The sequence below is a fragment of the Triplophysa dalaica genome, chromosome 3, assembly GCF_015846415.1.
Source record: "Triplophysa dalaica isolate WHDGS20190420 chromosome 3, ASM1584641v1, whole genome shotgun sequence".
NCBI lineage: Eukaryota > Metazoa > Chordata > Actinopteri > Cypriniformes > Nemacheilidae > Triplophysa > Triplophysa dalaica.
This window is the reverse complement of record NC_079544.1, coordinates 23027513-23054698: the sequence shown is the minus strand read 5'-3', so window position 1 is coordinate 23054698 and position 27186 is coordinate 23027513. Positions and strand designations below refer to the sequence as shown.

The window sequence follows — 27186 nt, the reverse complement described above, 5'->3', positions numbered from 1 at the left end:
AACCCACAAGCTCAGTTTATTGGTATTGGTAATTCATTTTGTCTCTGCTATATCTACCTCGCTCTCTTTCTTTGCTTCCCCAACTGCTTTATTGTTGGTCCACAGTATGTAAATGTCTATCCTCTATGGGGAGTCAGACTTATTTTTATTCCAGGAGGCGTTATGAATGACCGAGAGGTTTTCAAGTCGGGCTGAAATTCAATCGTCAAAGCTTTCATGATTTTTCCAGTGATGTTTCTTTCAGAGGTCTTTGCAGGTATGCTTTGTCATTGTTAAACTGCTGTGTGATAGGACCCGGTTTCCAAGGAGACGTTTTGCATTGATATGTCAATCATATGGGATAGAGGGGTTCTTACAGAGCGTACAGTTGGCAAGTAGTTATTAAAGTTCAAGATTAAATGTAATTCTCACAGGACATCTCTGTATAGATACGGCATACTGTATGTAGGTATCTTCCTGCACAGAAAATGCAAAGGCATTTTATTAAACGTATAAAGATATATCATAAGAATATTTCTAGCATTCGGTCTCAACTCTCTCTCTCTCCCTATTTGTACATTATGACAGTTGTCACAACTCCTGTTGTAATTTGCAAAACATAATAAGCGAGCTCCATCCAATCTTGCAGAAATGTCAGTTTTGTGCCTATCGTTGAAATATGTTTATTTCATTTCTAAACATCCCTGATAACAGAATTTCTCACAAGGCAATCAAACTCGTGCAAGTCTTCTATTGAAGTAAAAAGCTTTTTTTGGGGACCATCTCAAAAGAATAAAATCCACATTGCCTTGAAATTGGATTCATTCTTGCTGCTCAGGTTCGAAGCTGACTATTAAGAGGCCAAATCATTTGTGTGTCAAACTTTTTTCCACATCCATTCAATGTTGGTATGGCTTTAGATCCTTTTACAAATTCTTTACCCGCACAATTTTTATTTTTATTGTGGTCACTTTTTCCTAAAGTAATTGTTAAAAGTAACTTAATAAAGTATTTTAATTTTATGCATATATAAATTAAAATCAGGCACAAGAAATATGACCATGATATATAAACTCCTATTAAATAAGTTAAATAATGAATCGCTATACTTTTTAAAATTAGTGTTTGGAATGAAATTATTTTTATTTATTTAAAAAATATACATATAAAAAACAACATTTATCTGAATCTAAAATCTCTTAATATAATATACAAATTAAAACCTCAAAACATTTTCTTCTTCTTCAAATGAAGGGGCTGTTAAAAGACATTTCTGCACAGTATTCATCAGTCACACACAGTTCCCTGTGTGTGTGTGTGTGTGTGTGTGTGTACCTGTTTGAAGGTGTAGAGAAGACCCCCAGTATGACATCTCTGCCCTGCATGCGTATGATGGGACTGGTGGACTGCAGCAGGTTGAAATAAAAGTGCGAGTCTCCTGGGATCGAGCAGTTCAAACGCGCCTTCAGAAACGACGTCCACTGCCTCTCCAATACACGCTGAGAGCCGCCCAGATCGCCTTTACACACGCGCGCCACGCGGGACACCATTACCTAACACAGGTTTAGAAATAAAACATTATGTCTCTATTCACAGCCAGACTCAAAGGCAGTTATTCACTGGAGACCTGATTTTCAGCACTTCAATTGTGAAGTCAATTGTGAAAAATCTTAAAAGAGCCTTATTTTGCCCTTTGTGACTTGATATTCCTCAATGTTTCCCATCAAAAAAAAGTTCCATCTACTGATGCTTAGATTTCAACTGGCTGTTGTTTCGCTACTACACCCTTAAGATATCTGTATAAGTACAGACCTTTTCAAATTTAAGACCCCCATTGGCCACAACCATATCTAAAGGTCCCCCACAGGATTCTAGATCATGAATAGAAAAATATTCATACATATTAGTTATAAAAACACTTCGCATCTTGAGTTTCAGTTGGTTCAGATGATTTTAATGAATGTTTGGTCCTTTTTTATAATCGGAAGTCATCTTGAGGATGGTTGAGAAACAATTGTCTTTATTCTGTTTTATCTATGTACCTAGATTGAAAACACAGTGTCTTTTCTCCAGATGAATACATTATACAATAATCATCCAATTATAATGATTGAAATGCCACACTGCTCTCTCATTAATAATTTTGTTAAATAATAATAATAATCTTCAAAACAACTACAAAACATAAGTAGTTACCATTTATGGGCTCTTATAGTGGTTGCCCTTTCATCATTATTTAGTCCAAATCATCCGTTTCAAATCATTTTTTATTCAATGAAATGAAGATTCAGTTTTTCGCTACAAAAGTAATTTCCAACATATAAGCAAATCCCTCAAGATCAAATGATTTTTAAGATCAGAAAATACATTTCAGTCAAGCGATCCTAAACTTGAATGATAGTTTATGCACATTACGGTATATCACAATGAGAATTCATGCACTGGATGTAAATGGTTTTCTTTTTCATGTGTGCCAATTTACAGCACTTGGAATTATTCATCAATTATTATGAAATGATAATAAAAATCTAAAACAATTGGAATTTTTTCTATTATTACAATTTCTGGTTGACATGACCCGTTCATCCAGCTATTCACCAGATGGTAGACAGTTCAAGGAAACCTAGAGCTATTTTAAGAACATATTATTTAACTATAAACTACAATTATTTTTGAAGGCAAGAAATCACACAGCGCCCTATAATACTGAACACAGCCTATACCACACAGCTTCAATTTATTACTAAGGGCTCTGTAAAACTCATGTCCACATGGCCTCTACCCTGACTCAGGTCCACGGGGAAGAGATCTGTGATTGGATTTTTCAAAAGCAAACTGTGAACATCATCATATCATATGTTTCCCACCTTCTCCAGGTAGTTGAACTCCATGGCCATTTCTCTGAAGAAGAAGTAGATATGAGGCCCCCATTCCACGGCACTTACGAAATATGGCTCTGTATGAAAAACATGAATACATACAAGCCTTCATTAAACAGCAGACAAAGAGCTTTCCTGCGGAGAGTAAACTCCAGCTCGACTAAGTAAACACTCATCATTCATTATAAAAACATTTATCTAAACAAACAACATATGCACAGAGCCGGAGGGTGGGAGGAAGACAGAGAGACACAGTGACTAAATGATAACAAAGCTGAGATAGTCTTTATAAAACATGCATGTCGTCTTGAAAAAAAGAAAAGATGAAAGAGAGAAGATTTAGAGGTTCTGGTTGAATGTGTTTTATAAAGCAGACGCAGATCTGCATCTGTCTCACTTTCTGAAGGATTCTCATATTGATATATTGCAGAAAAAAAAAACAGAGAACTCGACCTTATATACATCCACTTATTCTCATCTTAATGAGATTCTGCTCAGTTTTCTGTGATAAAAAGGTCTTTGATTTTTGGGAAAAGACAACTCGGCTAAAAAAATCTAAAAGAACAAAAATTCAAATCTCATTTGGCTTTGATAACGCTGTAACACCCGTAATTCGGTGCTGTGACCTGAAGCTATTTTAAAATCCACCACAGGATTCCTGTAACATCGCAGGTGACATCTCGCAACAAACTTCCTAAACAACTTCAAAGGAATATTTTAGCAATATATGCTCAACTTTTCTCATATCTTGGTGAAAACTACAAAAAAGCATCACATGAATAATCCTGCACACTTGTACTTCATGTGCATGTACAGTACAAATGACAAATAAAATATCTATGTAATGAGAATAATCTCTTCAATATCTCAATTTATTCTCCTAGACATCAAGGTGATGTAATGGAAAGCAAATGAAAACGTTTGGTTAAAGGGACAGTTCACCCAAAAATGAAAATTCTTTCATCATTTACTCACCTCGGTTGTTCCAAACCTGTATAAAGTTCTTTGTTCTGCTAAACACAAAGGAAGATATTTGGAAGAATGTCAGTAACTAAACAGCTCTCATCCCCCATGTAATGCCATAGTAGGGAAAATAAATACTGTGGGAGTTTGGTTACTGACATTTTTCCAAATATTGCCCAGCAGAACAAAGACATTTTTACAGGTTTGGAACAATCTTAAGGTGAGTAAATGATGACAGAATTTATCTTTGGGCATACTATCCCTTTATCATTATGTCTACACTGGACGCGGTGCGGCGCGACATGACAATAGAGAACATTGCAACCCATTACAATTTTAAATTTTGTCCACACTGGATGCGGCGCGATGCGACAATCCCATTAAAACAAGCCGTGTCGCATCTGGTATAGATAAGGTGTTAGTCTCATCTGCGTCTCAGATATTTCCACTGAGGAAAAAGTCACAGAAATCTCAGTTTCAGAAGAGATCTCAACAAAGTCACAAACTGAGCTCAGATCTGTCAAGCCTTCAATCAAAAGTCCATATTATTGAGGATCTAAATATGATCTCGAACATTTCTCATCAATTTTAGCCAAATCCAGATTATTTTACCTTCTACAATATACATTCATTTTACACCTCCATACTCCAAGTTTTTCAAAATTATAGTCTCATTTGTTTCTATTTTATTTCCCTTTAGCAATCTTAGGCGAAACATCTGAGACTTAAATGATACAGAACTGAGAACTGAGCATTCTTTTTTTTATGCTGCTGATACAATTATTTCTTCAGCTGCATCCTCTTCGTCCCAAGCTATTAAAATTCTCCAGGATTCTTTTAACACTTTTCAGAATAATTTATTACAATTGAAATTAGTTTTAAATGCAAAGAAAACTAAGAATATTATTTTTTCATGTAGCTGTTCTAAGTCTGCTGTTCTGTCTATCCTTACTATTGATGATGTGCATATAGAAAGATTAGCATCCTACAAATATATAGTAATATGGATAGACGAGAAGTTGGCATTAATGTTCATATTGATTACGTAGTGAAAAGACTAAAACCGAGATTGGGTTTTTTCTTTCGGCAATAAGAAAAAGTACTTTTTTACCCATTTTGGACTATGGTGATATTATTTACACGCATGATTCTATATATTTACTGAAAAGACTAGATTGTATTTATCATGCTGCATTTCCTTTTATAACAAATGCTTGTTTACGTACTTATCATTGTTTGTTGTATATTATGTGGGTTGGACCTCCTTATATCAAAGGAGGAAATCACATTTGTTAATATATACAGTAAAGGCACTGCTGGGAATGCTACCAAATTACATTACTAGTCTTTTATGTCTGTGTAAAAGAAACTATAGCACCAGATCGTGAATCGGAATTAAATTAGAAGTACCTTGGGTACATTCAGAACACGGAAAATCGTCTTTCTCTTACTGTGTTCCATGGCTGTGGAATGAATTAAAAGTCATAACTCCGCTAGAAACAGTTCCTTCATTGAATGTGTTTAAAAATATATTGCGGTGTAAAATCAACAAATCATGTTGCTGTTTTAAATAATTTGTTGATTCATGAGTCATATTTTTTAGCTTTGTCTGTTTAGAATTTGTTTTGTGTGTTATATGTTTATGTGAAGTTTTTGCACGGTCATCTTGGCCAGGACTCCCTGGAAGAAGAGATTTCTCAATGGGACCTTCTTTGAAAAATAAAGGTTAAATAAATAAAATAAAAGAGCAACAGGTAAACACCTCCTGGCCAAACAAAGGCAAGTTTTGGGGAAAGCTGTTTAAACATAGTGGTTTCTTCTTTATTCCTTTAAGATGAAAGACCAGAACAAAGCAGAACTATACCTCTGAACCATTTGGAGTCGTGTTTGATGGTACGCAGTGCCGGACTCTCTCCCAGACTGCGGTAAATGACAGCGTCGATGGCCAGGAAGTCAGTCACCGTCCCTGTGAACAGGCTGCCCTCTGAGGTCAAAGGGCAGAGAGCAGCGGTTAATAACTAGAAGTGCACATCGACATTATGCCGTAATGATAGATGATGCAAAGAGCTGAAATGAAACGTCCTTGAGCGTAATGATGTTCATAAGCTGCGGTTAAGTGCATCGATGGAGGAAAATTAAAACAGCTATAATTGAAACGGTGTTAAACATTATGGTGTTGTGCATTCGCTGGAAGCAAAGCAGTTATTAGAAAAGATTAAAGAGCTATGAGGAAATAAATAAATTGCAGTTGAGAGATAATAACGTAAGGTATGAGCAGCTTACCGGCAAACAAGGCCACATTAGCATGTTTCGGGTCATAAGGACATCTTGCCATTCCGCTGATGGGCTCTCCGACCAATTCTAGTGTGTCTCTCTGAAAACACACACACACACACACACACATAAAGGTTTGTTTCTCTATTTGTCAATGAGGACATCTCACAGCCTTCTACAGATCTTTCTCTGAAGCCCAACCCTGACAAAACCTTTCAGACATTACTCTTTCAAGTAAAACATAGCCTACTGTAGTGTAATTTGGCAGGTGTGTGTTGGCAAGGCTTAGTTGACATGTTGTTCTGTATTTGTGAGGATTTATTTTATATAGTTGGATCTGCAGAGAGTATAGTAAAATAAAAACACAGACACACACATCTTGTAAAGACGGGATGTGACACTTTCTGACAGTCTGATAGCTGTTATAAACCACACATATCTCCAAACACATTCACAAGTGCTGCTATGATTCCTGCACGCTTCAAGCAACAGTGGTGTGTGTGCTTGTGTGTCTAAAAAAAGGAGTCACTTTAAACACCTTTGTGGCGTCTGTGGATTTATCTCACACCTAAAGCAGATCCAAATTGTCTCAGTAAAACAGAAACATGCTGGCTTTTCTCAAATTTTGATTTTATAATTTAAGCAAAATATTAAGCCTATTTTAAAGGGGTGCTGCAACGATGTGTCATGCATTCTGACTTCTTTACAATGTTAAGAGTGCTGTCTTCTCATGCTTAACGTGGTCAACTTGTCAAAAATCGAGTTGGGCGTATTACGTAGTATTTCTGTGCTTGATACACTCCCCTGTGATCGTACAGGTTTCTGAAAGTTTTCTTCGAACATATAAAACTGTTTTGTAATAATTTTTCTTAGTCCCTTATTGTACAACTCTCCCGGAAAAGCACGCGGCACAGCCACACGGCAGCATGGAGAGCAGGAGAAGGAGCATGTGCAGACGTCACTTTCACTTTTGTTCAGGAGAGAGAGAGAGAGAGAGAGCATATATTTGTGAAGTCCAGGTATTTGTTTGTTCACTACATTTGAGTGATGAATGTTACATAAACTGTGGATATAATGCTGGATTTGGAGATCGTTTGAAACTGATGTATGGAGCCGTCCCAGCGCTAAAAGATGCCGGACATGAACCGCATGCGGTGAGTGAAACTGATGTCTGTGTCTTGTAGACAATGTGCTTTAGTTCAGCCTACCCCTCCCCCCCGCACACGCTGTATGATTTCGGAAGTAATCGTACAGCTGTATGTATCTTTTATAAATGTGATCAAACTAAATACTCTTCGAAGATAGACGTAGCAATACTACTCTATAGGTACTCAAGATTAATATTAGATTGGCAGAAACCCTATGTGTTACGCCCCCTTTCAGAGCAAATGGTTTTCACAATATTTTTAATGACAATTAAAGGTACAAAATACATGTAAGGATACTTGTCAGGATGTGTTTCTTAAGACTGCTTAATAGGACGCACTACCTGGCCTAAAGTTAACTTCTGGTCTTTGTTTGTTAATCAGTCTGGCCTGTGGCTAATAACATAACTATTTATATCTTAATCAATTTATATTAATATTTTATTGAATATTGAATATTTATTGAATATTGAAGTCATATTAAATAAACAATTTGATGAATGTTTTTGTATGTTATTTTTAGGGCTGTGCATTTAACGGGTTGTTTATACATAATGCATTATGAAAAATTAACGTGATTAAAAATGTTAACGCATGTAATGCACCCACCCCAGACATAAGTAGGTCATCTTACATTTCATACAGTTCATTGGTGACAAATACGATGCTTGTAACAACTTACTGCGTGATGTAACATACAGAATACTGTCACAAAGATCCCAAAATAAAAGATATCTGTGCGAAAATGATGAACCTGAATGATGTTTTATATCAATATTTATTTAGTTATGGACTCAACCATGAATCATACGAGTGCTATTTTTGTCAAGAAAACTACGAGTGCACATGTCAGGTTGATTTTATACAACAGTTAAATAAATAAGAAATTACTATTGCAATATATTTTATAGCATTGTCTGTTTTCATAATGTTTAACGAAAATATTACATAAAGTGTTGCGTGTGGTTTAGTTTCTAAATTATTCAAATATTAAAATAAAAATATTAAAATTACAACACTAATAAATTGGTGATAGTTTGCCCAGAAATGAAAAGTCTGCATGTTTACATTTACTTACCCTTATGTCGTCTTAAACCTGAATTACCATTTCTTTGGGGAAATGGAAGATATTTCTTAATATCGGTAACCAAACTATTTTGCTCCATAATTACCCTATATACAAATAATATTTCATCTTATAAAGAACTAAACGATGGCTGGTTTAGCTTCTGAACCTCTGTATTGTCTTATAATGGCTTTTAATTACATTTATTAGATGAATTAATCGCCACATCTTGTAATTAATTAGATTAATCAAAGCCCTAGTTATTTTATGAATAAAAAATTTGTTGAATGGGTCGTGTTAACTTTTTACTCGCATTTAAACAAACTTTTAACTAGCTAATGGCGGATGTTACCAGAATTTTGGGCCGGATTATCCTCTGGGCATTATGGGACCAGGCCCAGGGGCCCATTCGTGCTAAATTTCACTAAACACTGTTTCCACTGAATTCATTCTGCCGTGCGATTCTCTGGCCCTTGCACATGGTGGTGCGCAGTTTGTCTCTTGATTTAACTTTCATGAGCCCTCTAGCGGCTGTTGTTTAGAAACGCATGGCGTCAAATCTAGCGACTTCTTGGATAAACCTTACATTTCATTTACTGGGGAAGTCGCCAGTGCTGCCCTGGAGCGCAAGGTCTTGCTCGGCATCACTTTGTACAGTGAGCGGCAGGAAGAAGCAGCACATTTAATTCACTATACGACAGCTGACTCCTGAATGAAATGAGTAGCTTATGGCGTTTCCAAAAACCTGTCACTGTTATCGAATGTTTGGATATACAAACACAGTTCGTCTGTAAATATGCAAATGGTTACATAGCCGGAGGCTGTTTTAAAGAACATAGCCAAAATCTCTTTAAGGTGATTTGACGATATCCCGTTATACAGTAAGTCTACTGTGTAGCAGAACTGTCTATAGAAATTGAAAGTATGTCAAGTTTAAAGCTTTATTGTTGTAAATATAATCTATGAATTAGAATAGGCCTACCCTCACGGTTGTCTTAAATCACAAATGGTATGCTTCGTCTTTAGATGTATTTGGTTAATTTATATTGATATAATGGTGATCAGGTCTGGCTTACTTTACCAATATTTAGCCTCTAATCCACAGTGCATTTAGATACATTGCAAAATGTTTACACACACACACATATTATGATGTCGTAATACAGGTAGCCTATTTAGGCAAAAGAAGTAAAGGCTACTTATAATACTCGTTCATGTCGTTTAACACATTACACGATTATATAAGAACGTCTGTCGCGAGGTGCTTATTACACAAACAAAGTTGAATAAATTGACTTATAGTATAATCATTGACAAAGATTGCCCCTTAATTCTTAGAAAATAGATATTAATAAGAAAATATTTGAGAATTTTTTGAATCCGGCATGTTTGTGTGAATTATGATGAAGAAGAAGAAGAATCTAAGGGAACAGAATTGGTAGAGGTGTGGTAGTGTGTGCCGCTTGCATGTGCCAGTGAGTTACAGTATGCAGGGATATATCTTGATATTGTTATAGCATTGTTGCAATCATGCGGTGTGAATCCTGTATGATGGAGGATGTGTACAGGTGTGAGATCTTCCTTCAGGTCGAGATCATAGTTTGTTACTTGTCAATGTAATCCTGTATAAAATTGAGGTGTTTCCTACACAGTATCCAATTCAAAAATTTATTGTGAGCATGTGTTTGTACGGGGGGTGGTAGTTGTGTCCAATAGCCTCTGAATTCTTAATCCGGGCCTGGCAGTATGCCTTGTTTATGTTGTTGCTATGAAACCGACCATTACACATCCACAAAACCTTTCTGTTAAAGGTTTGTTGTTGTAAAAAATGTTCTAGGAGATTGTTCTTCTAGGAAGCTTTGAATAAAAGGTTTCATTAGGGGTTAAAAATAGATCTTGGCATGGGGATTTTCATTTGTAAAATATCATTTTGATTTGATTTGGGGTTGCGTGTCCTGGGAGATTAACCCAGAAAACAATTTGTTAAACACTAAACAGAATCTTGAAGGAATCGAAAATGCATTCTTGTCATTCAAAATCTGTATGGCTTTCTTTTTTCTGTGAAACACAAGTGGAGATTTCTTGAGATATCTCTGGGGTTTTGTCTCCATACAATGAAAGACATTGAATTTTGGTTACCAACACATTCCAAAATATTTTATATAATGCAATCAAAACATCTACAGATGAAAGAAAGTCAACATTTTTAGGTGACCTATCTCTATCTCCTAAGTGCTAAATCTCACATAAGAAAATATTTTGTCCTCAACACAGAGTTATGAACTTGAAATGTGGTGTTTTAATGACTGTGGATAATTAAACTTTGCGTGGAGTTGATGTCACAGGAAAACGCTGGGAAGACAGTGAAGGCTGCAGGGCATTCAGGGAACACTCACCGTGTAATTGGCGCACAGTGGGTTGAACGCGTTTGTCCCGCACACGAACAGCCCTCCATCATGGCTCAACAGCACCTTTATGTAATTACGACACTCCTCCTACAGCAAAAAGTAATGGAGATATGATTTTATTAAACAATCCGTTACTGGCTTTGTATTGAGATAAAGTCTTATTCACCCCATTCCGTAAGCTTATAACAATGATGTATATGTCCCATGCAAAGAAAAGTATAGGCTTACGTAAAGTAAACCGCAATCTTACGTTTTAAACAGAGACGATGATAAAGAGTCCCAAGTTACGCATTGCAGCTTTAATTAATACAAGTTTAATTATGTTATCTTCATGTGCATAAACACTATAGAAAATCATTTTCCCATTAATTACTTTACGGAAACAGATATGATGTTATCAGACTCTGTGTATTTGTTTTGCTTGGGCTGATCTTTAAATCACAATAGCTTGGCAGCGTGCGACTTCCATGTCATTTCAACAATGCCATTTGAATCTTAATTAAAATTTGACTGGAGGGGTGCCAGCCAGACAAAGAAAAACGACGCAGAATAAGGGTCAGAAATTAAAGTACACCGGAAGAACAAAACAGACAAAATAATAATGATGTAAATGTTTACACAGCCTCACAAATCATTTTATTTACTCAGACATTATTATTAGTATTAGAGAACTTATGAATACAGACACCTGATGAGTGGGCCACAGCATGCAGCTCCGCCATAGAGCCCACACTCCAAGTGCCACCCTGAAATTGTCCCAATTGGTCCATATTTTTAAAAGGTTCTGTCAATGTCAATGCACAATGGTGCTGCATGTGGCAGAGTAACAGGAAGTAGGAACTTGAATGCGTTGCGAGGGAGTCAGGCTACAAAAAGCAGTCCCCGAAAGCCACTGCACAACCAGCTGCGAACACTCATGCAACAGGAATGCCTTTGTTCACTGACGGACATCAATGGAACGTTTTAAAGTGGTATTTTGTTGAAATCGCTGCAGGAGGACCCCATCACGCAGCTCCACCACAAGGCCCATTCACTGCTCTGCCCATCGAGTTTGACTGGTCCTCTGGGTGGAGCTGAAGCCCGAGGGGGTCGACACCGAGGTCAGGCTCTTTGAGGTGATTAGCAAGACTGCTGAGGATGTTGTTACAGATGCAAGCTCACCATTCACTCGATGTGCGTGTGCGTTTGCACAAGAGATCAGAGTGTAGTTATAAATGCATTTAAGCAGCCCAGAGTGGTAAACATTCACTCCCTACTGATAGATCAACATAGTGTGTGTGTGCATGTGTTTCCTTGTTTTGAATAAGAGAACAAAGACATCTTTTTATGTGTGATAAGCTAAAGCAGAGCTCTTCCGCTGGAGGCCAAATCTGACCCTTCAATCATTATTATGGGTATAGAACTCTCTGAATGATTGACTGACAGTTCATACACTGAATCAGTCATTTAAGCGCACACACACACACACACACACATGGAGAAGGAGTTTTTGCAAATATGGCTCAATTACCTGAAGTTGAAATCTTTTCTATAAAAAGCGTTTTGTTTGTTTTGGCTCATTGTTCTTAAAGGGACAGTTCATTCCAAAATATAAATGATGTCATTATTTATTCACCCTCACGTCATTACAAATCTGTATCTTGTGTGGAACCCAAAAGAAGATATTTTGAAAAGAAGATATTTTGAGAAATGAAAAGTCTCAAATGAAAAGTCAAAGAGGTCCGGTGTCGTTTGGTTACAACGTTCTTCAAACTATCTTCTTTTGTGTTCTGCAGAAGTTAGAGAGTCATACAGGTTTGGAATGACAAGAGGAAAAGTAAACGATGAAAGAATCTAAATACGTGTTGGACAAGAATATGTAAGAAAGGAAATTATATATTTTTTATTCTCCGGTTGTACATTATTGTTATGTAAAATGACAGTTCCACTTAAATGGGATGACATTATCATGAATATGTGCTTTAGCAGAGCTTTTAAACGTTTTTCCTTCAATTTTCTAATTTGAAAGCAAAAACCCAAAGGTTGTAAATTGCCAAATTCAGATTTTGCAACCCAATTATATTTTTATACTGAAGTTTAAATGTGTTTTACTCTAAAACTAACAATGATGGAGAAAATCAGAAAAAGCATCTTGCCTCTTGAATTCATTTTCATTGGCATATGAATGAAATAGTTGAAGAGCCCTGCAGCCAAATAGGTTTTTGTGTGATGATTGTATAAAATGATGCAACCCTGCCTCTTTTTGTCCAGGGTATTGTCACCTGGATTGTGTGAATGATCTGAACATTTCTGCATCATCCTGAAAACAATGATGTAATGGCAGGAAAATTTAGCATCGATTTGCTTTTGATTATCAGTCAATTACAAAACAGTACAGCCTACAAAACAGAAAAAGTGTTCAAAGACTAGGAGCATCCTAGCATGCTTCATTACCACTGCAGTATGGAAACTGTTTGTAGTATACTGGAATTACAATTGCCAATTTGGGCAATATCCAGTGCACACTACTTGGGATACTGTATCCCACAATGCAATGCACTCAATTTGACCCTCTGTGATCCTTAACATTTTCCTCATTATTGGATTAGACAAACTTTCAAAGCAAGACTGGATTAAATATTCAAAGGCATTATACAAGCAAACATTTCTGTCTTCGTAATAATATGGACTAGACCAGGGACATTACTTCATGATCTTTGTTGTCTTCAACATCTCCTCTATTTCTTACAAAGAGCTACTGGATCAAGCTGTTTGGACCTGAAGTCATAAGTGCAATGCTGCACGTGTGGAAAAACACCTCAGATATCAGTATGCTGTAAACCTGCGCAGGGGTGGGGAGATCTCACGTTCCGCTTCATAAACTGTAAAATTGAATTCATCAGAGATGCAGGTTAGCGAGCAGGTCGATCCATACAGCCATCAGAGGTGTAAAAAGCAGCTTTCGTTCTTTGGGATAGCACAAGCGGTTCTGGTGACTGTGAAACGCCATCAAGAAAGTGTCAAGATTTATCCTTCAGATTACAGCGTGTGACATCGCAGTGTATTTTCCCGAACCCAGGCGACCTCACCATAACTTTCTACTCTGATCAAAGCCTGTGTTCTCCCGTTTTCCACCTTCCCTATCTTCTTTCTTCTTAACTCTTTCTGCCACTTTCTGTTCTCAATCTGCGTGTCTCTTATTGCCCCGTTCTCCCTATCCAATTGCTTTTTACTTTCTTCCGCACCAATTTCAACCTTTCATTTGACTCTCGTATATGTTAGAAGGGTGACAATGTGTTCCGTACTGAAACACGCCGCTGTAAGATGGAGAGAAAAACGTACACTTTAAAAAATAATTTTGGGGTGTTTTCCAGTAAAAATTTCTATGATTATTTACATTATGACTTAAGATGCTAAGAAATTATCACAGTTGAGTTTATGCTTAGAACAAGAAAAAAATATAGAGGTGTCAAGTCAAGTATCTTTATACTTGGATTTATTTTTAGATTTTAGATTATATTGTAAAACAAGACTAACAAGACAAACGTAACAGCCATAAAGAGTGTTAGGAAAATGATCTGCTTGATTCTAAATATCATCTGGATATGTGCTTTTATTCTTGTTTGGGTTATCCTCTTACTCTCCATTGAAGGGCATTAAAATGACAGCTAAAATTTGCTCATAGAGGGAGAACAGATTAAGTAAAGAATTGAACAGGGCTCATGTGTGTATCTGTTAATGTCTCAAATACACACACAAACACATTTATATACTCCCATAAGAGTATTTCTAGGAGGGAGATGTGATCTTGTACTCACTGTGATATTGCTACTGTACAAATCTGTTTATCTCGCACTTCATAAATGTCAATCATAGCCGTATAAGTTACAGTCAGATGCTTCAATTGGACTTCTGTGTCTGAAGACCATTCATATCAATTATGAATTATCCATTTATGGACACGTGTAGATGTTTTTGTGTTCTCTGCAGCCATCGATACTCCACAGGATGAAACTGTCTTATAGTCTTTGATCAGATTTGGTCACTTTCACAGCAGCGTAAGTATCAAATGCGACAGAATGAAGCGACCATACATCTCTCTGGCCATTTTAAAATAACACGACTGACAGAACCATCAGTGATAGAATAAAATTAGGAAGCATGAGAAAGCAACTGTTAGAAATACAACAGTGCAAGACATAAGACACGCGCACTGTAGTATACTTTAGTATTAACGTAGGTCAAATGTAGTTAAAACCCTACTAGTGTTTTTGAACCTGACCATAGTCAAAATAAAAGGTTCTACAGTGTTGCTCCATTTAATCAACTCTTTATGGAAAACACTGTAGCGTACATTAAAAAGTTGTGATTATTATATAGAGTATGGTTTACTTTAGTAAATACTAAAGGATACTACAGTACTTTTTTCATTTTGGATAAGAGGGAAGAAGGTGATTTGCATTTTGCTGAATTAGATCCTCACAGTATGCGGCAATGTATGTGTGTGAGAGAGACTGTACAGTATGTGTGTTAACAGGATTCAGAATAAGGATATTGAATTTCCTCCCTCATTATAAAATCGTGTCATCTCGTATCAAGCCGCTAGAAAGGATTAATTACGAGCAGAATTACAGAGAGAGTGCATACATCAGATCATATAATGCAACTGTGCCTCCTCATTTCACCTGACAGCAGTTGCTGAGGGATAAACCTGATCTCAGATCTGCTATCTCAGCTTCAGCTCTGATATCAGTGATGCATGTAGGGTGGGAAACTGAACCGATTCTTCATTTTATTTTATTTTTATGAGAAAACTAGTCTGAGCTATTTTGCCAACATTCTAAATTTTACAGTTAAATGATCAACACGAAAAATAATGTGTTTCCTGGTCCATTTTTAAATGTGGCCTGAATTTTATAGGGCCTATTTTTTGGTGAATTATCAGTTACAGTATAAATCAGTTTAAGCTGTTTAAAATCAACAAAATGTATCTGAAATTCAAATATAAGACTTCTTTAATATTAACAATTTTCAAAAAATGTTGTAGATACATTACAGCATTGAGATTTAATTTCACTTTCTGCATGTAAATTAATAAACATTAATTAGGCCTGTAAAATAAAATATTTAAAATAAAAATAAGCTAAATATAAATCTAAACCCTAGAAAACTTAAATAAAAGCAATATAATTTAAACACATATTATTGTCATATTGAAAAAATAACACTACAATATTGCAAAGATTTCTTTGTATCATAATATATTGTGACACCAAATAAAAATATGCTTAATTCTTATCCTTGAATGTGTATTTTTGTTTAGTTTAAACATTCAGACGAGTGATTGGCATTATGCATGGGACACTTATCCCTTTACATAAATGAGTGATTTACGCCAATAATGTGAATCAACACAGATCGTGGAGAACATTAACACATGATGGCAATCTATGAGAATATAAATTACCCTTTTAACAAGCGAAGCCAAACAGCCAGTTAATATATCTGGTTAACGCAAAAAAAGTATGGCCGTGAGGGTGCGGGATCGGACACTTGCAAAAATATAAATACATACACACACATATTTCTTTCTTTCTTAATACTATTTCAGTTAGCCCTGATAATGCAATTTCTACTACTTCAAAAGTGTTTCTTAAACATTAACATAAACATTGCTTTCTCAATACTTTACCTACTCTAGAACGCTAGGTAGAGCGGACAATCGATTCTTGAAGCACCGATATCAACCTAACGTCGCACTTAAGAAGGATTACCTCTAAAGGTATAGTTAGGGGAACACGCCTTGAAAAGGTATAACTTGAGTTAAGGTGAAGCCTACCTGTAATGTATACGTAGCAAGCTAAGAGACAACGTTATCAGGAAAAGCAGCCCAGAATCATGAATGAGAATCTACATTGAAATCAGATGAAATAAAATCTCTACATGCATGTGGACGTAGGCTGATTTCATGAAAAACAGAAGGCTGAATAATTGGACGCACATCTTAAAATGCTTGTTTTTTGAAATAAATGATTGTGGACAAAAACAACATATAAAGCCACAAAGAAACTGTGAAAGAAAGCAGAAGAGATAGCGTCAGACCCTGTCAAAGAAAGCGCCCGAGGCAGAAACTCGCAGGTGTGTGTTTGATGTCTCATATTTCTGCGAACATGTGGGTGGGTGTCAGACATGTCTAATTTGTAAGCACCCTCTTGCCAAACAATAATCCCTGTCCAGATTCAGCAGTCGGTCCCTTGAAGTTCTTCCCTGCAGTAATACGCATCTATTAAAACAAGATGCTTTACTAAAAAGAGTAAAAGCAGGACTGGGCTGCATTATGAAGGTGGACAGAAAGTAAAAGCTCATTGGACCTTAAACTGAAAAGTAATGGCAGATGTGTCACAGAAGATCAAAGGAAGACATCATTTAGTCTGTGATTTAAACCTGAAGAATACCGTGATGCACAACGCTCCTTTACAAGCCGTGTCTCCTTAAGTGAAGAGAAACAAATTGTATATTACGCAATATGTGTGTGGCTGCAACACCCAAATCACTACAGAAAAATGTCAGCTTAAAATTACCTCCAGAGATCTCTTTTTTTGTCTCAAAAAAGTGCTTATGTTAATTCAATTTGACTTATATTGCAACACACACTTTTGAAGGACTGAAGCTAAATGTGATAAACCATTATGCCCTAAAAGATAAATGTAAACAAATCAAACCGTAAATGGACAAATGAATCTATTTGGCATACTGGCATACATTAATATATTAATGTGTGCCCGTAACATTTATCTGATACCACATAATAACCAAAATCATGGCAGGATACACATCTCTCAAAAGCCTCCGATGCTCACTGAAGTCTTTCTTTATCGTCCAGATACAAATGGTCAAAGAGAGACTAAAAAACGCTGTTTCCTTTTTTGTGTGCCGTCGTCCTCACCAACTTATACACTTATATACGCTCAGGGAGAAATTTCCAAGTATGAGATTGCATCCAGCATTGCCTTGGGCTTGAAACGACAGTAAATCACTCCAAGTGTTCCGAATGAGTTTTCTTGCTCAGACAGTGTTAAAATGGCATAAACATCTTTTATGTTTGTGTCGCTGAGCACTAACCTCGTGTTTTCCCTTCATTCTACAGATCCGGATGTCGTTCTTATTGGATTCCCACGTCCTTTTCTGCAGGACGGCAAAAGAAGCCAAACATTACCAACGGCCATAAGAGGACTGCGGAACTTATATATACAGTATGAAATCGTATATGCGAGGGCGTGTGCATGAGAGAGATACAAGGCCTCACCTTGCTGTAGAACATTTCATCTCCAGACACATGGTCCAGTTCCACTCGATAAAGGTCGTCTCTGCACCAAACACCACACACATCACATATACAGACAATCATTAGCAGTAGGAATGAAAGGGAAACAGGTTTCAATGAACACAAATACTGCATCCCAATTTTGCGCACTGTGGTATATAGTATATATTAATACAATCAGTGTGGCAAATTAGCATGGATCGAGAATAGTACGCCAGTGAAAAAAATCACTATTTCTGGCGTGCCTGTAAATTAAGAATCCATGTATGCTTTTAAGAAAATGTATTATGATTTAATATAAACCCTGTTTTTGACAGATGTATTACAATTTGTTTTACCACAGTTTTACTGAAAGTTTCAAGATTAAAATAACGCTACTAGTGTGCTCGACATGGTTAAGTTTCTTTCAACAACGAGCTAATAGACAATTAGTTAACAATAATTATTACTAATGTACATCACAAATAATTATTACTAATGTACGTCACATGAAAAAAGTTATACAGCTCTATAGAAAGAGAAAATTCAAGGGGCTTAACAATATATCGAGTATTGCATATTGTGCGCAAAAATTTTTATCGAAGAGCTATTAGAATATGTAGCATAAAGATATGGTGATATAGTTTAATATAAAAAAATGTATAATTTTTAATAATAAACATTCTTTCCGTCAACATCTGACAGATCAGTCTTATTTCTACTAAAAAATCTCTATTTCTCTCTATTTCTCTAAAAAATAAATAACTTCGCTCTGTATACTGTGATATAAATTAGTTAAAGCTGTTTAAAATTTACAAAAGGAGTCTGAAATTCTAATATAAGACTTGTTCAATATTAATAATGCAATATTAATAATTTTCAAACAATGCTGTAGATACATTTTGTAACAGCTTTCAGATTTAATTTAACTGTCTGCATGTAAATTAATTAAAATTAAATAGGCCTATAAAATAAAAGATATAAAATAAAAATAATAAGCTAAATATAAATCTAAACCCTAGAAAATTTAAATAAAAGATGTACAAGTATTGTAATATTAAAAAATATATATAAAATTACTTCCCTCTGTATAATGTGGTAGGCTACATGAGACCAGTATTTTATTGCAATTATGCTTTTTGTTCTGCTTATATTGTTCCGATTGCTTCCATTGTGTACCTCATCTGAAAGTCGCTTTGGATAAACGTGTCTGTTAAATGACTAAATAAAAATAAAAAATGTCACCGATAATTGTTAATGTTTCAGGAAAAAACTGTAATTTGAGTTACATAAAATTTTAAAACAACATAATACTGTAAAACGGGAATAGTGAATTCAGTATCGTATCAAATCGTGAGCTGAGTGTATTGTTACACCCCTATCCAAATACAAATGTAGACAACTTCAGCTTCGACAAGTACTTCATATAGAGAAAACTGTAATAATACAATATTACCATGTATTCCACATTTTCTACATTATCTTTCTATATGCGTGAGAAGCTGCTTTGCATCAATGCAAAATTGTAAAAAAGCTATAGAGATAAAATTTGATTGAACTGAATTGAATTGAGTAAGACAATCGTTAAACTACTTTAGTAAAACTGCGGCTAATTTTCATAAGCAGCTGTTTGGGCTTTGTGTTACAAAATAGGAGTATATAACAATTCTGTTTTGACGTTTTATCTGCAGACAATAAATGTGAGACAGACGCTGCCACAACAGCTTTAAATGCATAGAAGCAAGAAGTAAGGTAATAAAATGATTCATTTACTGCAGCTAGATGTTAATGCGTACACTGAAAAGTATCTTTGATACACAGATACAATTTTGTGCAATCTCGCAATATTGCCTTTCGCTCAACCCATCAGTAGTATGCTATAAACCTTCAGTGCACAGTAAAGCTTACTATATGCAATATGGGATGCAGCCCAAAACCTAAATGACTAATGGAGGGGGATAATAAGAAAGTCTGCGGATTCTGAGATATTTTTGTCCCCAAGTACACTGACGCGGCAGAGGAATTTGATCAAGAAAATCAATTAACCTGTTCATAAAGGATTAAACTGTGATTTGAGAAACATCTTGAAATGGTACAGTCCTAAATTAGACTTGGTTGCAGCTCTGAGATGTCAGCCACAAAGTTTTGTGGTGATGGTAACTGGTTTATAAGAGACCATGGAGGAGAGATTGTAAGGGTGATTCAGACTCTCGGAAACTCAAGATAGACTCTCTCTGTTCTTTCGCTTCATAGAAACCAAGCTTTTAAGATGCTTGACTGTAGTGTTAAAGGTCATCGAACGGGGGTTTAACTTTCAACCACCTTCTAACCAAGACCACATGCAAACTCCCCCGGGAGTCTAAATCCTCACAGCTCTGACTTTGAAGGGCCGTCCACGTGAAAGATTTCAAAGATGTAACCAAATGTAACAGCCGTCAAAACGAACACAGATTCGCAGCCAAAACATCCATCACACACAGGTTAGCGGTGTTGAGCGTACAGATCGGAGGAAAAAATTGCGTTCATTTTAGACAAATGTGCATTCTTCTTGGCCTGCAGGGGTGTTGATTTGAGGGGTCTGAGACTTTAATACCATTTTCCCATTTTGTCATTTTCACTTAAGACCAATTAGGTTCAGAGACGGCTAAGTGAAGTGGAAAAGCTTTAATAAAAGAAAGGACCTTCATTTTATAATAACTCATGATGGAAAAAAAAACACATTAATGTGCCGAACAAATATAGAACATTCATTTGAACTAAGTAGATATATTATGTAAAGAAGTCAACATTATGGACTTATCAACATTACGGACTTATCATGAATAAATCATTAGATCAAGTTATTCCAAAGAAAAAAAACATCTCGCCTTTTTATCCCTCTTTATGATCCGATAGTAAGACTTTACAATAAGGTATTTACTTGTCAATATATTTGTCAATTGATTTGATTAAGATGAAATAACAACAAGTAGTTTTTCGATTTTTTTATATTGTTATTTAATGCAACACCATTGTTTATATTAGTTTACTATCTAATGTTAACAGTTACAGCTTTTGATTAAAACAAATATACAAATAAATGCTGAAATTCACATCAAATAAGATTATTAAATGCTGTATTGCACATCGTTACATAGTCTATTGAGTAATGTTAACAAAAACAAACTTATTGTAAATCTAATGTGTGTGTTTAATGGTGTTAAGAGCAGTTGGGCATTACCTGGCTCCAATGTAAAGCGTGCGGTTGACTTTAAGGACGGTCTGGATGTAGAGCGGCTCCTGGCGGGTGTACGAGCGATGGGCCCGTCCCATAAACACTGGATATCTTTTCACCACTAAAACAAAGAAACAGAGAATGCAGATTGTATTTCTAACAGTGTGGAAAGTTGAGATGAAAAGAGGTGAAGAGATTCTGCAATGGGAGGACACAAGAAATAAACAAAATATAAATGAGAGATGGATGAAAGAGACGCTAAACCACAGACAGGAATTGGTCCATCACTTTCCCAAAGATCTTGAAAAAAAAAGATAGGGCACTCATATATCACTGTCCCACAAGAACTTCCCATAACCCCTGTTTCAATGCAAAGAAACCGCATCTGAAGTAAAAACTGTGCCATCAAACACTGAATTTAAATGCAATGTTAATGCAGCACAGATGAGGCGTCTATGGATTTTCCGGGAATCACAAACAGTGACAGAACGATATATCAGCCACAGCCAATGATATTGAGTCCTTTGTTGTTACGTCCCCTCACGAAAAAATCTGTTTATTAAGTATATATAATTAAGGTAAACTTATTTTAATAAGTATACTAATATTAATGTACTTATTGTCTACCTGTAAGTGTACTTTTTCAACACTACATAAATGGCACACTTTTTAGTTGCAAGTTGTACAATTTTGAGTACAAAACAAGTTTACGACATTTTATATTTTTACCGTAGGAGCAGGTGTACTGGCATTTTACTAGTTCTACACTTTTTGTACACTTGTAGTTAAAGTAATGAAAAAGTATTTAATAAGCAAGTCAATCAAAAGAGTAAACACAGCTACATGCCAAGTATACTTAAAATGTTTAGTCTTTTGATCAAGATACTCACTATCCAATAAAAGTCAAGTATGCTTAAGTGTCATTTAAAGTATTTCTTATGAGTAAATAAATATAAGATATTTCGGAATACCCAAAAATTTGACTAAAGTATATATTATTATTTTAGCTTAAAGAAGTATACTAACAGCACACTTGTTCAGTATTGTGTAACGCAAACCCAAACCAAAACCTTCAAAATTGCCACGAATAATAAACGTCGTCCATTTTTGCGAAAATCTTCAAAATAAAGGTTCATTCAATATTTGCAAATTCGTGCACGTCTTATTCACGAGTGCCAACTTCTATATAAAACGTCAGCCTTTGAAAAAAATATGTTGTTAGCAAATGTCGAAAGTGAGAGGCATAACAAAAGCACACCGGAGCTGCTATAAGTCCACAGAGAAAAAATGTCCTTCATACTGCCGGTAAAATACTCCCCAGTCCCCTGCTGGAGACACATAAACGCTCACATGTATCACCAAAGAGTACACTAAAAAGAGTTGTTAGCCGTTCAAAAGGCCTTTCAGAAAAAGAAAATTGGTTCTCAAACACTCCAAAACACACATAGAGCACAAATGAGGACTCAAAACTTGACAGGAGCGTGTCCTCCAACCAAACTCAGACAGTCTGTATCCGGTATTTGCTCCGACCAGCCTCAGGATGCGGAGATATTTACAGTGAATGCTAATAATATTTCTTACTGTTTGGACTAGCAATTAATAAGAAGCGTAGGATAGTGATATCGTTGCTTCTGGCTTGTTTTTGTGCCGCCGGTTGTTTGGACACATTTCACAGGGTGTAAATGCTTTTGTGCATAGTAAAAAGCAATTAACTGCAGTTTCCTGTGGAAACCCTTAAAAGGTCACGTTATATCACTTTGATTCGCACACATACATTATACTGCGCTGGCATCTCCGGGTGTGTAAACTACACTGCGCTAGATGTCCTTTAACCTTCGGTCTCTACTGAATCATTAGAGATGCATGAGGGGCTGTTCATCAATATCAATGATTCTGGCTCCATAAGACCTGTTGGGAATAAAAGCCTCTCCAACACACACAGGTTTGCGACCCTGTTCCAGCATCATGTTGAAAAGCTCTTAGAAAGATCACAGCCATGTGGTGAGGTTCATTCATCCGTGAACGCTAATATCTAAAATTACTTAAAACAGGGAGACATGTCCACATCATGTGTCTGCCATATGTACATAAATATAGGCAACTGAACTGCCTGCATGACGCTCGTGGAGCGAAACATAAAAGCTTTAGCAAAGCACTAAACGAGGAGGCACAGTAGTTGTGAATTAAACATGGACTTCAACTTCGAAGGGGTTCGACATTTTTCAAGCTCATTTTCAGTATATAATTGTGAATCTGAAATAAAGCTAGAAATAATAACAGTACTTATGTTTTTCTCGGTACTAAAATAAAGTAGTCTACCGTTGCTATAGTAATTTCAGGTGCCTGTGACTTCTCTTCGTGATCGTCTATTAGGCGTCAGCAGGGTGTAAGTGTACTCTGAGTTGTAATCACTTTTCGTGGATACAGAGTTGTTTGAAAGCGCTAAGATACTCCTTATTGATAGCACAGTTAAATGCTTGATTTCCGACTGACTGACAGACATTCTATGTTGTCGTATTTTTCCAACATGGCAATTAAGCCACAATTTAATTCCAAACCGCTTTACAAAAATAGTTATTTTAAGTAGCCATATAGCCTAACATATAGACCTGGAGAAAGACAAATACATTATAAACAAGAAAAAATATCATTTTAACTGTTATTTAACTGTGGTTAAATAACCCCTTCCAAACATGTTTATTAGCAAACTGTATCCCCGTTTTTTGGCAGACTATAAGGTATTACTACAAATGCCATGGTTTAACTGTTCAGGGATGGTTTTATGTCACAGGGATGTACCATTATTGTTTTGTAAGAGTATGTTTTTTGTGAGAGTAACAGGGCTGACATGAATTGGGGGACATACACTCACCTAAAGGATTATAAGGAACACCTGTTCAATTTCTCATTAATGCAATTATGGTGGTGGTGTAATGGTTTGGGGGATGTTTTCTTGGCACACTTTAGGCCTCTTAGTGCCAATTGGGCATCATTTAAATGCCACGGCCTACCTGAGCATTGTTTCTGTCCATGTCCATCCCTTTATGACCACCATGTACCCATCCTCTGATGGCTACTTCCAGCAGGATAATGCACAATGTCACAAAGCTTGAATCATTTCAAGTTGGTTTCTTGAACATGACAATGAGTACACTGTACTAAAATGGCCCCGACAGTCACCAGGTCCCAACCCAATAGAGCATCTTTGAGATGTGGTGGAACGGGAGCTTCGTGCATCCCACAAATCTCCATCAACTGCAAGATGCTATCATATCAATATGGGCCAACATTTCTAAAGAATGATTTCAGGACATTGTTGAATCAATGCCACGTAGAATTAAGGCAGTTCTGAAGGCGAAAGGGGGTCAAACACAGTATTAGTATGCTGTTCCTAATAATCCTTTAGGTGAGTGTATGTTAAGGATTCATATTTTATATATTAAAATATGTATACAAACATTGCTTAACAACAGTGAGACTACACTATATATTTTTGTATCAATCCTTGATAACTCGACCTCAGTTTGCAAATTAAAAGTCTTGCTAAAAAAGAAAAATCATAGGGACAGGCCAAAAACCTTACCCTTATCAGCAATAATGCCATTTTGATTATTTAAAATTATTAAGTAAAATAACCTTCATTTGATTTAATATTGAAGAAATAACACATAGTATTGGTAAGAGTGTAAATCGAAAAATTATTTTTAATTCTAGAGATGAAAAAGCACCCGTTTTGTAGAATGCCCCATTTAAGATTGATTTGTGGTTCCCATGGTTTTATTTGTAGGAAAATCATGGTTCATTTTCATAACGTACTGTTGTGAGCTCAAATGTGTACCAAACCACCTGTAATCCAGCTCATCCAATCAGAAAATAGTGCTGGATGTATCTCTCTGTCTCTCTTCTTACAGCAATAGTACAGTGCCCTTCATAAATATTGGCACCCTTGGTAAATATGAGTAAAGATGGCTGTAAAAATAAATGTGCATTGTTTCTCATTTTGATCTTTTATATAAAAAATCTACAAAATTCCAACATTTCATTGATGGTAAACAATTTGAAGTAGGGGGAATATCACATTGTAAAAAAAGTTTTTTCTACCATAAATGTTGCCCACAATTATTGGCACCCTTGTTTTTAATACATTCTGCAACCTTAATTTATAAGAAAGTTTTTTCTTTTCAGTCTGTTGAGGTTTGAGAATACATTGAGAGTCATCCGACTCCATTCCTTCATACAGAATTTCTCCAGATCCATCAAATGTCGGTGCTCCCACTTCCACACAGTTCATCCCACTGATTTTCTGTAGGGTTTAGGTCAGGGAACTGGGATGGCTTTGGCTGGATCCTGGTTATGCGATAAGTGACACATCTTTGGTTGATTTGGATGTTTGTTTTGAACCAATGGAAGATGGAAGATCTAACCATGACCCATTATAATCTTTCTAACAGAGAAACTCAGGTTGTGCCATGTATCTGAACAAGATGTCCAGAACCTCTGGTATAAAAGTAGGTCAACAACAATGAAGATCTGGTGGTATATATAACTGTTGACACTGTGCACAGTTTTATCCCTGGGTGCACCAAACCTATCTTGTGTTACTGCTGGCAAAAACTAATACTTGTCATTTCATATGGCCAAAGACTATTCTCAACCATTTCCTTTTAAATCCACTTTCTATTTTGTGTAGCTCAACAATCTTTTGCTGCACATCAGAACTACATTCTTTGGTTTTACCTATCGTGATGAATGATTGGGGGTGTGGGCTTTATGTTACTTAATGTTATTCTGCTGTGAAACAAGAAGTCATGACTGGAAAACATCACGTTTCTAGTTACCAAGCGTGCCAATATTAGGAGAGGCCACTGTTTTTCTAAAACAATTTTTGAAACGTTTTATCGTGGCACTAGATATATACCTTTTTTAATTTTTTAAAAGTCTTTAAATATCTGTGATATGTAACCCAAAGCTTTGCATGCAGTATGGCTTTAGTCTTTCAACATACCTTAAAAATGTAAAACTACACTGATGATTGTTTTTTAAATACTACATTGTAATTGGGGAGACGGGTGTGCACTTACCCTCAGCAGGGGCGGAGATTAAAGGACCAGGTTCCTCTGGAAATGAACAGGCAGCCAATTGGAGGACAGCAAAAATCCGTAAGAAGAAGGGGGACAGGAACGCCATGGCCGGAGCTACGAAGACAAGAGAAGAGAAATGATGTTAAGTTACAGTATAGAAACATTGACAGTGAGCATGCATACAAGCTTTATTGAAAGACCTGGCATACTGCTTTTATTTTACTCTAATTGAAGCGCTCTTTATAGGCACCAGTACACAACATTTAGTGCTTCTCACCAGCTGAACCTGATCTCATGAAAATTTGTAACAATTGTGAGGTGTGAGGTGGTATTTCCTATGAATTAACACAAAACGAATTGTAAGACTATTATAAAACAACAATGAAGCCCCACCACTAAACCTAACATCCTGTTGTAAAAGCAGAGCGTACCAAAATGTACTAATGAGATCAAACTAATTCAAAAGAATTAAAGACCTCGAAAAATAATCACGGATTCTGTTGAAAACACAGAAACCGTACAGCTTAGGTAAACATATTTTCAAAAGGCATAAATGTAAATTATTCATCATAGACAAGAGTGCAATCCTGTATAAGACGACCTGAGCAGTCTTTCAGTTTCGCCTTCTCTTAGTTCATTCGATTTTCAAAAGCTTGTCCAACCGACTCCCTACGACTGTGAGGCCAAACAGAAGTTGTGACATCTGACATTTATTTAAGCGTTTTATGAGGAAACGACTTCTTACAGAAACCACAATACCTGTCTGCGAGGCAAAGCAGACTTTCACGATTTTAACGGGTGTGAGGAAAGCGTACGAGCGAGTGTAAGTGGGACATAAAACCGTTTAACAAAAGCTTTCATCTCAGACAATCAGTTCTTCCTCCAGACAGAAACC

At 36.2% G+C, this 27186-nt stretch overlaps 1 protein-coding gene across 1 annotated transcript in view; it reads right to left on the bottom strand.

Annotated features, from left to right (window-relative positions):
* sema6ba (sema domain, transmembrane domain (TM), and cytoplasmic domain, (semaphorin) 6Ba) overlaps nt 1-27186 on the bottom strand; it is a 117491-nt gene that overhangs the window by 40330 nt on the left and 49975 nt on the right. Inside the window, exons 2-10 of the mRNA XM_056743689.1 lie at nt 26292-26405; nt 21217-21331; nt 18000-18060; nt 17816-17878; nt 10703-10801; nt 6105-6195; nt 5686-5805; nt 2847-2935; nt 1315-1532 (exon numbers count right to left, since the gene is read on the bottom strand). Coding sequence (XP_056599667.1) covers nt 1315-1532; nt 2847-2935; nt 5686-5805; nt 6105-6195; nt 10703-10801; nt 17816-17878; nt 18000-18060; nt 21217-21331; nt 26292-26397 — 962 coding nt within the window. The 5' untranslated portion in view covers nt 26398-26405. The remainder of the gene's footprint in view (nt 1-1314; nt 1533-2846; nt 2936-5685; nt 5806-6104; nt 6196-10702; nt 10802-17815; nt 17879-17999; nt 18061-21216; nt 21332-26291; nt 26406-27186) is intronic.